Here is a 12,029-nt window from a genome sequence, read left to right as displayed (position 1 = left end):
AGAGAAATGCCCTCACCTCTATGGGGGCTTGGGGCTGGGGGTGCTCCTGCTCCTGGTTGTGGTCGTTCTGTCTGCCTGTCTGTGTCGGCTCCGAAGGAGAGGTGAGCCCCACCCTGGCCTCCCTCATTTGTCCCACAGCAATGCTCCGTGTTGCCCCCGCCCATGCTTTTTCCTAATGCTTTCCCAGAAGCCCCCTTCAACTCTGATACACTCTGGTGAGGAAAGTGGTAGAAGCTGGGCGAGGGGAGGGAAGAATATCTAAAGAGAGAGGCTAGGGCTTCGGCAGTGGGAACCATGGGAACCAGGCAAGTCAGCAAGTGAGGAGATGACTGCCGGGGGCAGGGGCGAGTAAGGGGGGGCTGGAGGGCACAATGGCTGGGCCATGCTGAGCTTCTTCTTTTCTTCCAGTGAGGAAGTTGGAGCGGAGCTGCGTGAGTCTGGGGGCAGGGAAGTGGGTAATGGGGCAACAAAAGGGGGCGGAGACTGAGATGGTGGGGGACAAGCGAGAGAAAGCAGGAACGTGAGAGAGTCTGCCAGACAGAAAATGAGAGGCAGAAAGAGTGAAATAAGAAAATGAGTAGAAGAGAGGAAAAAATGATATAGAGAAAGGAGGCGGAAATAAGAACAAAGAGAGAAAGAAAGGGGAAGAAGTGAGGGAGACAAAGAGGCAAAGCGTGAGAGAGAAAATCAGAGAGAAAATAAAAGAGACACAGGGAAAATGAGAGAGATACCAAGAGAAAACATAAGAGAGAACCCTAATCCTCTCCCGTCATTCTTGAGTGAGGGGGAGAGAAAGTGAGAGAGTCAGAGACACCAAAAGAAAGGGCAAGAAGAGAAAAGGACAAGATCCGAGGGCTGTAGGGAGGGAGGAGGAGGGAGGAGGAGGGAGGAGGTGAGAGGAGGAGGAAGAGAGAAAGAGAGAGGGAGAGGGAGACAGAGAAAGAGCATAAGCTCAGGGGAGACTGAGAAGGCAATGAGGTAAGAAAGTGGGGGTGAGGCAAGAACTCACAAGGAAGGATCAGAGAGAAGGAGGCCCCTGCAGTGACCTCCCTCCCATCAGTTTCCTCTGCCCTGGCCCCCAGGCCGAGCTCTCAGAGCAGGATCTCCACCACTATGCATCTCTGCAGAGGCTGCCCTGCGGTGAGGGGCCTGACCTTGGCAACGGAGAAAAGGAAGGCTCCAGGGAGGACCCCAGCACTGACTACACCTGCATTGCCAAGAACAAACCCACCTGAGCACCCCTAGACACTGCCCTCAACCCAGGCAGGAGTCTTGTGGTTCACCCAGTAAGGTCCATGGTTTCACCACCTATTGTGTCTCAGGCTTCTCAATCCATCTCAAGCCCCGACTCGACATGGCCACCATCAAAACTTAAGCAATTTACACCCCCCTCTTCCCTACCACCCACTCTGGGGTCAAGTACTAATTTATTGGCTGAATAAGTGTGTTTAGGGACCCAAGCTCCCCCGAAGGCCAGATAAGAGTACAGTAGTGCACTCTTTTTTATGGTTTCAGTTATCCATGGTCAACTGCAGTTTGAAAATATTAAATGGAAATTCTGGAAATAAACAATAAGCTTTAAATTGTGCACCATTCTGAGTAGTGTGATGAAATCTCACGTTGTCCTGCTCCATCCTGCCCGGGATGTGACTCATCACTTTGTCTAGTGGTATCCACGCTGCATATGCTACCCACCCGTTAGTCACTTAGCAACCATCTCAGTTTAAGATTGACTGTCATGTCTATGGCCATGCTACCCTGAACAAGCCCGATCCCATCTGATCTTGGAAGCTAAGCAGGGTCGGGCCTGGTTAGTACTTGGATGGGAGACTACCTAGGAAGACCAGGTGCTGTAGGTATAAAAAATAAAAAATAAGGAACTATAAGCTGACAAGGTCCTTGCAATCTGTGAGGTCAACTAAGGGTTGCCTTGCTTAAAAAAAAAAAAAAAGATTAACTGTCGAGGCAGTGCTTGTGTTCAAATAACCCTTATACTAGCCTAATACTATGCACAATGCCTACATTATTCACCTCACTTTACCTTACCACATTGGCAGGCATTGTATTAATCTCACATCATCACAAGAAGGATGACTACAGTATAATAAGATATTTTGAAAGGGAGACTACATCAACATAACTTTTATTATTGTTATAATTGTCCTATTTTACTATTGTTATTAATCTCTTCTTGTGCCTAATTTAGATATTAAATTTTGTCATAGGTATGTATGTTTAGGAAAAAACATATACATAGAGTTCAGTACAGTCCATGGTTTCAGGCATTCGCTGGGGGTCTGGGAACATACTCTCCCTGGGATAAGGGGAGACTACTATATTTGTGGGCAATTGACAAGTAGGACTAATTTCTCAGGAGAATCATCCTAATTTCTCAGGAGAATCATCCTCAGCTTCCTAGGCCTAGAAAAGGTGGGTCCCCTCCTGTTGAGCCCCAGGAGGGTGGTGGGAGGAAGCTCTAGGCGCAATTGCTTGGAAGCTCCCTCTTTGGACCTTTTCAGGCCAGACTTAGTAGAAGGAAGAGTTAAGAGCCAGGGAAACCCGGAGAGGGGCACACTGGCGCATCTCAAGAATGAAGAAGGAAATACACAAGACTCATAAGAAGTTAGTGGTGGGGCAGAGAGGGATTTATTGGGGTCTCTTGAAGAGCATTGGGATCACTGGGTTCTGGAATCACTCATCGGAAGCCATCCAAGCAGTGGCAGTGTGTTCCCATGTGACAGTGGCCTGGCGGAGAGTTGATCAGATTCACTGGGCGCTGCAGGCCTCTTCTTGGTCTGTCTCCCCCTCCTCCAGCTCTCTCACTGTCCCTTCACCTCTTCTGCCACTGCCATGGCTCCATTACTCACATTTTCCTTGGTAATAGATGGTGCTGCCCATGGCCACAGAGAGAAAACTGAAGGCATAGAATCCAGCCCGAAGAAGGAGGACTGTGAAGGCCCCTAGCTGAGGAGGTCCTGCATATGGGTAGAAGAGAAGAAGGGCTTGGTAAAGGGGACTCTGGGGAAGAAGCATGTACAGGTTCAGGGAGGAACAAAGGGCCGGGAGCCTGAAGGAAGGACCCTCAACTTCCAGGGAGAGTGGAGCCTCCAGCCAAGGAAGCACAGCCTCCCAGCCCCTCACCTTTCTCCACCACCAGCAGAGTCCCATTTCCTGTCCCGACACCCAGGCCCAACACCTCCACCCTGCACACATAGACTCCAGCGTCATGGTCTCGGGTATCCCAGATGTGCAGCTCAGCCTGGTGGTCACAAATGAAGCGAGAAGAGGCAAGAGGGGCCAGGCGGCCCCTGAACTCTGGGGTCCTGTTCCTCACCTCCTTCCCTGGGGCCACCTTGTCCCGGTACCACGTAACGGAGCCAATGGCCAGTCTCCCTTGGCTGGCATTGAAGGAGCAGGGCAAGAAGGCAGTGACGCCCTCCTGAGTATGAATCTCAGGGGGTTGGGACACCCAGAGAGCACAGGATCCTGGGAGCAAAGAGAAGACCCAGAGAAACGCCTCCCCAGTTACTCCAGAGAAAAAAGACAAGAGAGCTTGCAGTAGAATATCCCAGCTGTCCCCTTACCCATGGAGGGTCAGGGGGATAAGCACTTTGGGTGCCTCATTAAATCCTTTCCTCTTTACCAATCTAATTTCTTAACATTGCTTTTTAAATCATTTTCAAATCAAATTCTTTCCTATACCAACTCTCACCCTAACCCTCTCCCATCATTCTTGAGCTGCATTCACCAGTAACACCTTGCTGAAATTTTACCTGTCACAGCAAAATTGAAGCTCGATAATGAATGTGGCTGCCTGGTTAACTAATATAATTAATTATATTATTTTAGTACTAACGACATCCTATAGTAAACCACCCTTACTATTTTGTTCTTTGTTAGAGAGCATTAATTACTTAAATATTCAGGTGAAGACATGGCTATAATTGATTGAGATCCCTATTTAACTTATCCAAATTGATGAATTAAACCAATCATTTAAATCCCTGATTAAATTCTCTAGTCAGTGATATTTACCATTCATTCTTCTATTTCAGTAGTTCTCAAATCTGAGAGCTCATTGGAATCACCTAGAGTCTTTGTTAAACCAAATCCCTGGGCCCTACCCACGGAGTTTGTCATTCAGTGTCTCTGGAGTGGGGCCTGGATTTGCCCCAGGTTCCCAGCTGATCTGAAGCTATAGATCTGGATTCCACACTGCATTTAGTTAAGGAATATGTCTGATAGGTAAGGTCTCTCAGTTAATTAAAATCAGTTTCACTAAGAAACTTAGATTTAATTAGGTGTCCAAAACTCCTAATCATAACTAGACCTTGATATAAGTTTTGTTTAACAGACTTATTAAATTCATCAAATTAAAACTGACCTCTTTTAAAACATTGACCCCTTCTCTTAAGCCCTTTCTTCCTTCAAGTCAATTTTACTGGTTCTTTCAACTTTATCTTTTTAGGAAGGTGGCTGAGAAGAAAAGAGCTCTGAGATGAAGCTGGGGAATGACCCTTTCAATGGACAACACAGAGGAAACTGGGGGAGTCCCTGGGTGTCAGCTTTATGGAGGGCCACACCTGCTCCCACTCTCTTTGCCACTCCTCTCAGGGCTCAATGTTCAGCTCCCCCCACCCATGCTTGCTCCCCTGGGATATCTATGTTCCGCCTCCTCCTTCCTCCCTCTTCCCAGCCCCACACCCCTCAGAGTCCTGGGAGAAAGCCCTGTCACCTGGATGGACCGTGATAAAGATGAGCAACAGCATCCGGGCCATGTCGGAGGGCGTTCCAGTTGACAAGGGGACTTGAGTAGTGAGGTCTGGAGGAGGAACAACCCACCGCTTGTGACTAAGCCTTTGGTCACCAGATGGGAGTGAGGAGCTTTCTATGACACACAGGACTCACACATCACTTGCCAAGGACCTCAATTGCTTGGGACCTTGGGCATGAAATGCATGCCTCCCTAAGAAGAGAAGCTGCTGCCGATGGTGCTAACTGGGTCACTAGGAGGTGGGGCAGCATGTGGGCAGGCTGCCTAAGTGTTTGAGAGGGAGGGTAGGGCTTAGATGTCTGGTAACGCTAGGGTAGATGAGTGAGACCAGGATGTGGTTCCCCCACCTTTTGAGTTTCAAGAAGACAAGCCCTTTACCCAGAAGCCTCCAGGAACCCTCCTGGGATCAGGGCTAACCTACTTTCCTTCCCTTGGCTCAACAATGCCCAGGCCCACCCCATCCATTCCCTTCCCTCAAATCTGGCCCTCCCCAGGAGATTTCTAAAAATTCGGTCATTGTAGGGCTTAGCAGGAGTGAGCTGATTGGTGATGGTGAAGGAGGTTGCTAGGGGCTTGATTCTGAAGCTGCATTTGCATAGCCATCACCCTGTTTAACTTAGGCTGTGTCGACTTGTAAGGTCTGGCTGAATGATTGCAACTGTTGGAAAAGTTTGAACTACTTCATATTCAGATCTCCATTAAAGAAACATAACTTTCACAGAGGTATGCTTTACCTAGACCATTCTGCACAGACTTATCACCCACTAGTAAATCCACTTATTTATAATTTTATTCACTAACATTTATTGAGAAATCACAAAGCGTCCATTACATGAAATGTATTTGTATAGGCACAAATAAAAGACACACTGCATTTCACGTAACTCCAAGGTTATACAGGGATTAATGCCACACACTCTTGTGTATGTATTGCAGACCTATATAACACAGCACACAGAAAAGGATTACCTGTAATAGGCCTGGTGAAACATGGGCCTAGCCCTCACCACACACTTCTCTCTGGCTCCTTTCATATTGATACATATTTTTACTTTGTGTCTACATCTCCAGCTCTGTTTCACAATACATTTGTAGATTGCGCAGTTCCCACCCTTCACTGCAGTGATCTGGAGATTTTTTTTTTTTTTTTTTTTTGAGTCAGGCTGGGTTCGATGGCAGCTCCCCCACAAACTAGTTATATAAACTTGAAAAAACTATTTAACTTCTATGAACCACCTAGACAAGCACGCATGCCACACATCTGGGAAGGACTGACTCAGCCAATCTCCGCCAGTGGCAGGACTGCCTCCTAGGGCAATCTAACCAGAGGATGAGACTGAGGTGCCCCATGGCAAGGCAAGGGCTGCCCCCTGGTGGTCACAGAGCATGGGGCAGCCTGAGGCACCAACAGGTGGCTTTTCTCAGCTGGGCCTTAATTCCAGCTTCTGCTTTGTCCTTTACCTTGCCTCACCCTATCAACACCCATCCCCACCCAAAGAGTCAATGTAGAGAAAATTTTGCCTCCTACTCAACTGCAAGAAACCCATGGTTTGGGGAGTGAGGGGAGGTCACCACTTATTAGAGTGGGGGTGAGGGCTGGAATGGGCAACTGGCCTGAGGATAAAACCATACTTTCACAGCACACACTAAATTACATGGCACTACCCCATGTCCCAGGGCAATGTGGCTTAGAAGTCAAGTCAGCCTAAATTGAAGTCCTGGTTCCACAACCTGCACATCTGTAAAATAGGAGTAGGATCTGTCGACCTCCAGACCCTGCTGTACTGGATGTTCAGTGTCTGTTAGCCCCTAGCTCCTCCCGAGTCCTGGACTAGGATGACCAGTGTTATAGCTGGACCTAAACTCAAGGTTATCTTTCTCTCGCCACGTCTCTTCTATACCTACAATTTTCAATATCCAAAAATGTTGTGGATGCCAAAGACAATACTTGGATTTTTTTTTAAGTCCATCTAGGATAAATTCTGGTATATGTGTGGACCCTTTTCAATAACTCTGAGACCCTCAAGGAACTTTAACCTGCAGGATGGGAACTGCTGCACTAATCAGCTCAGGGGACACAAGGATGGAATTTTTCCAAAGAAAGTTTTACCAGGGATTCAAGAGGAAAGGCAACAAATACAAAAGTTGTGAAGTGGATGGACATATATCTCTGGCCTAACTTTTTTAACATCTAGCTGTCGGCTGACTTGAATGAGATCAGGACCAATAAACTCCCAACTCAGAGCTCAGAGTGGGCAAAGAGGTGACAACACAGAAGACGACTCTGGAATCCCAGCACAGGTGATCCCACCTCACCTGGTGTCTCCTCTGAGTGTTGGCAGGGCAAGATGTGGGTGACTTCTCTGGCTAAGTCCTTATAACTGTTTTTCACCTAATTAATGGTTACCAGTTTATACTTTCAATCTCTAACCACAACTTCTCTGAGATTCATAGCATTGGACCCCATTACTTTCGGTCTTTCCTTCTCGCTATCATTGTCCAACATCCCTCACATTCATCAAGAGCTGACACCTGAATCTCCAGTTTCCTCTGTATTTCAACCTCTGTCATCTCTCTGGAAGACTTAATGTCCAGGTAAATGACATTTTAAACACTGAGATGTATTATATAAAGTGAAATGCACAGATCTTAAGTGTACAGTTTGATGACCTCTGACAAATTATGTCAACAACACTGCCATTGAAATATAGACCATTTCTGTCACGCCTAAATTTTTCTCCTGTTCATTTGGTTGATTCCTCTCCCCTCCCAGAAGCAACTACTAATTTATACCCCTATAGATTAATCTGTTTTTGAACTTAATATAAATAGAATCAGATGGTATGTACACTTGTATCTGGCTTCTTTCATTCTGCATAATGTCTGTGAGATTTATCTACATTGTTACATGTATCAGTAGTTTGTTCTTTTTTATTGCTGAGTGGTATTCCATTACATGAATATACCAGTTTGTGTATCTGTTCGTCTCATGATGAACAATTGGGTTGTTTCTTATGTTTTTTCTATTATGAATAAATCTCCTGTGAACATTCTTATACATGTCTTGCAAATGACTTTTCAATACTTGATTTCACAGTTGCTTTACCTTGTCTACTCCAACCATCACCTCGACTCTACATGACCTATACTTTGGGTCTTATCACAGTGGAAGCTGTTTCACTTTGGAATCTTACCTCCTCTTTCACGGGAACATATGAGCAATCAGGCCTGAGTCCCTCCAGACTCCTGTATCCTACACATGTACATTCACATCGTTCTCCATTTGGAGGACTTTTGGGTTGTTTCTTTCACTTTCGATCAACAAATTCTGAGCATCTATCATGGGCTTACCTAGGCAATCCTGTCACAGCCACAATTTAATTTAACTACTGCTTCCTCCATCTCAGTCTACACATTCACCTCAGGCCTCTTTCTTGAGGTCTGAGTCCAGAACATCTAACTGACCTCTAGTCAATTCCTCCAGGATGTTACACAGGCATTTCAAAATCATTGGTGTCCACCTAACCGGGTCAGCCTCCTATATCCCCTGTTTCAGTGAATGGAAACACAGTCTACCCAGTCACTGAAACCCTGGGCTTTATCCTATTCTGCCTTATCCCTCAATTCCCCCATCCAAACAGTTCCAAGTCCTGTCCATTCTGCCTCTGAAATATCTCAGGTATCTTTCCCCACCTCTTGATTCTCACTGCTAGTTAAGGCTCCCACCATCTCAGGATGAAACCAGTACAATTGCTTCTCTGATGGACAACGTGGTTTCTTCTCAATACCATTCCACGCCTCTCTTTCTGAGCACTGGGGCTCATCCATTCATTCAACAACACTTTCAGTGAGTGCCTTCCATGTGCCAGACATCCTGGCATTATCTTCCCTTATGTCTTTTTCCCTCATCTCTCTCCTTCTCTCTCATATCTCCCACGTTTCTGTCCACAACTCTTTTTGTCTCACCATCTTTATTCATATCGTTTATTTCTTCCCTATCTCTCTACCCATATCCCACATCTCTCTAAATATCTACACACACACACACACACACACACACACACACACACACACACACACACACGTCTGCTTAGTCACTAATTCATAATTCAACAAATATTTAGGGAGCATTTTCCATGTGACAGACACTCTATCCCTCCATATTTCTATTTCACTTTGATGATCTCTCTCCACATTTTTTTCTGCCTCTCTATCTTTCTCCACATTTTTCCTCCCCACCTCTCCCCATCAGCACACCTCTTTCTCCCACCCCATCTCTCACCTTCTTTCTCCCCTATTTCTCTCTGAGTGGGAGAATGAGCCAAGTCTGGCAAAGCACTCACCTCTTCTCTTTGGGGGCCAATCACTCCTCCACTGAAAGCCTTTCCTGACTCTGCCAGGCTGGCTGGGAGCACTCCCATGTGCTCTCGGACTCTCAGTGCAAGGTTGCTTTAGAAAAATTTAACCTACAATATTAGAGGGAGACTTCAACCTACATCTCTCAGAAACTAATAAATCAAACAGGAAAATAATTACTAAAGACATAGAACAATAAAGCCAGACAATCAATAAGCTTGATCTAATGGAAATATGTAGAATCTTAGAAAAATTAGAAAATACACATTCTTTTCAGGTATACATAAACATTTGGAAAAAAGAACCAAAATTCACACAGAACACAACTGCTAACCAAAATCTATGACAATTTAAGGTCAATGACAAAGAATATTTGTTATATATTTGGAAATTTAAAAAATTCATTTCTAATGTATTTTTAAACTTTAAAAATCTATTTCTAAATAATGCAAATGTTAAAAGAAAATATTATAATAGAATTTAAAATATTTTGAACTGAATGACAGTGAAAAGACTGCCTATCTAAACTACGGAATGTAGCTAAAAGAATTCATAGAAGTAAATATGCATATTAGGAAAGAAAGTTTGAAAATCAATGAGTTGAACAGATATGTCAAGAAATTAGAAAACAGCACAGAGTAACCCAAAAAAACTATGGAAGGAAATAATAAAGATATTTTTAGGAATTAATGAAATAGGGGAAAAAAGATAGAGCACAATACGAATGTATATTTATAGAGACTACTCATACTAAAAATCTCTGACCAAATTGACTATGCAGAAAAGGGAGAGAAAAGGCATGCATAGGCCAAAAATAAATAATTTAAAGGGAAAGTAATGTCAGATACAGTAAATATTTATATTGCAAATTTTGATAAATAATGTTCTACACCAAAACCGACTCAAAAAAATTAAAAGCCTGATATATCTATAATCATTAAAGAAATGAATTGGTTGTTAAAAATTTAGCTGCCAAAAAAAAAAATCACCAAGCCTAGATCATTACAAAATCTTCAAGGCGTAGATCATTCCACTCATACAAAAATTATTCTAGCAATCAGAAAACAAGAAGTTTTTCAACTTCATGAGATTAACATCACCTTGACACAAAAGTCAGGCAAGGACAGTTTGAGAAAAGAAAATTATAAAACAATTTCACTCATGAACATAGATGTAAGAGAAAAAAAAAGAACTTCATAAAAATATTAGCAAATCTAAGCCAGAATTGACTAAATAATATAAAACAACTTAACCAAGTAGTCTTTATCCTAGGAAAGCAATTCACTATTCGTGTAATTTCTAGTTCCTATTCATACAATTCGTCGCATTAACGTGACCATCTCTACTAAAATAATGAAAGCATTTCACAAAAGCTGTTGATGATAGCAACTGCTCAACTTTAAAAATTAAAAAAAAATATTTCTCAAGTAATTTTTTTTTAATTAGAAGTGTATGTCTCTATTCCCCCAGAAAACTTACCGTTCATTTTTGAAATGGCTTTGTGTTTTTCTTCCATGTCTTTCTTCCTGTTCTCATTCATACCCTCCTATTATCATCTCTTCTCTGAGTACTTGTATTTCTGATGTGTGGCCTTCCTTCACTGCTAAAAGGCTACAAAAGTTTTGTTTTTCAATTCATGATGCAAATTTGGGCTACAATTTCACCTGTTTCTGACAATATACTTCTGTTGTATCGTCATCTGTCAGTAAATTGTGTTTCTCTTTTTTACCTTTTTCCTCATAGTCAATAGAACAGAAGCTTTGGTCATTTCTTTTTTTACTCATATTTAAATGAGCTAAATTTTCTGAACTATTAGCATGAGGGCCTTGGGGGTGAGGAGAGGGTCCAGAATAGTTTTCCAGACTTAAAAAGTCAAGGGTTCCTCTTCTTTTGCTATAACAGTGCATTATTTCCTTTAAGTTTGGCACCTCTCTATAGCCACTCCCTCCTTTCCTCTGAGAAAGTCTCCCAGTTAAGTGTCTACCACCAACCTTAGCCTTCTTTATTTCACAGGAGGCTTCACAGGAGGCCTCATCGCTGGCCATCTCCCAAGTGCACCTAAGTGATACACTGAATAATAGGAGAATTTTCCTGGCACTTTCTGAGATCTCTGGGTCCCTTTGGGCACTTTATAAAACATTTTCAATTCACCTTTACCAGTACTGAGTTTCTTCAGTCAGCCCTGCCTCTCAAGGTGAGGATTTTCCTCCCAGGAAGGATTATTTGCTATTTGCTATTTGCAATATTGTCACTGGGACCCTCCCTTCCTCCACGCTCTTACCTGAAAACTGCCTGCTCAGCTTGGAATTTGGTCCCACATAACACAAAAGTTGGAGTCTGTAGTAGGTATTCTGTGTATTCTAGCTTCACTGAAAGTGTGTGTGTGTGTGTTTCCAATCTCTTTATTGCTCTATAAATTTTGATAACTATACATAAGCTCTGTAAGGTTTCCATGAGAAAAAAAAAAGGGGGAAATTTAGAAATAAACTGCTGCCAAGTTCCACCCAAAGCTCTACAAGGAGGCTTTGTAGAAAGAAAAAGCTTTAGGCAAAGGCAACATAAGTGAGTAGGCTAGGGTTCTACAGAGCTGCACTTTGTGGGCTCAGAATCCTAACTCATTTTCCCACCTTACCTCAGGGAGAGCCTCTCGTTTACCAAGCTGCAAAGTCTGGTACTTACACCAGGATAGGATGCCTTTTTGTTCATTTCCAGTAAGAAATAGAGCTGCAGAGATCCATATCTCCCTAGGCCCCACACTCCCTGTATACACACATATGCACACTGTATCAGTCAGGATCCCAACAGAAAATAGCACCCTCCAATCAGGCTAATTAGAGGAGGTGGTTTATTTAGAAAGGTGTGAGTGAGGTATATGAAAACCACAAGAAATACTGCCAGC

At 43.6% G+C, this 12,029-nt stretch overlaps 2 protein-coding genes and 1 pseudogene across 6 annotated transcripts in view; 2 read left to right on the top strand and 1 right to left on the bottom strand.

Moving 5' to 3' along the window:
• LST1 (leukocyte specific transcript 1) overlaps positions 1-5,492 on the top strand; it is a 10,640-nt gene extending 5,148 nt beyond the window's left edge. The window contains exons 3-5 of one of the 5 annotated variants that reach the window (XR_003045983.1): positions 3-101; positions 409-431; positions 1,083-1,093. Coding sequence is in view for 1 of the 5 variants with exons in the window: in XM_025045981.1 (XP_024901749.1) it covers positions 3-101; positions 409-431; positions 1,083-1,235 (275 nt within the window). In the remaining 4 variants the exon portion in view is untranslated. Of the gene's footprint in view, positions 1-2; positions 102-408; positions 432-1,082; positions 1,608-4,468 lie in introns of those variants that run through there. The other 4 variants (XM_025045981.1, XR_003045984.1, XR_003045981.1 and 1 more) reach the window with 4 other exon arrangements.
• On the top strand, positions 1,741-1,859 carry LOC112478988 (annotated as a pseudogene).
• NCR3 (natural cytotoxicity triggering receptor 3) lies at positions 2,250-4,790 on the bottom strand. Its single transcript, XM_015589020.2, has 4 exons — positions 4,736-4,790; positions 3,142-3,486; positions 2,868-2,975; positions 2,250-2,745 (listed from the first exon to the last, which is right to left on the bottom strand). Exons 1-4 carry the CDS (start codon positions 4,776-4,778, stop codon positions 2,696-2,698), a joined length of 546 nt encoding a protein of 181 aa, XP_015444506.1. The 5' UTR covers positions 4,779-4,790; the 3' UTR covers positions 2,250-2,695.
• Positions 5,493-12,029: the final 6,537 nt, after the last annotated feature.

The sequence above is a fragment of the Pteropus alecto genome, unplaced genomic scaffold (assembly GCF_000325575.1).
Source record: "Pteropus alecto unplaced genomic scaffold, ASM32557v1 scaffold400, whole genome shotgun sequence".
Lineage (NCBI taxonomy): Eukaryota > Metazoa > Chordata > Mammalia > Chiroptera > Pteropodidae > Pteropus > Pteropus alecto.
The sequence above is the reverse complement of the archived record's forward strand: the minus strand, read 5'-3'. Positions and strand labels throughout refer to the sequence as shown.

Bases quoted from the DNA above. Each gene is read 5' to 3' on its own strand.
- NCR3 (XM_015589020.2), bottom strand. From the start codon at position 4,778: ATGGCCCGGATGCTGTTGCTCATCTTTATCACGGTCCATCCAG. The intron at 3,487-4,735 runs GTGACAGGGCTT...CTTTGCTCCCAG, and splicing joins CTTTATCACGGTCCATCCAG to GATCCTGTGCTCTCTGGGTG. The intron at 2,976-3,141 runs GTGAGGGGCTGG...ACCCATATGCAG, and splicing joins TCTGCTGGTGGTGGAGAAAG to GACCTCCTCAGCTAGGGGCC.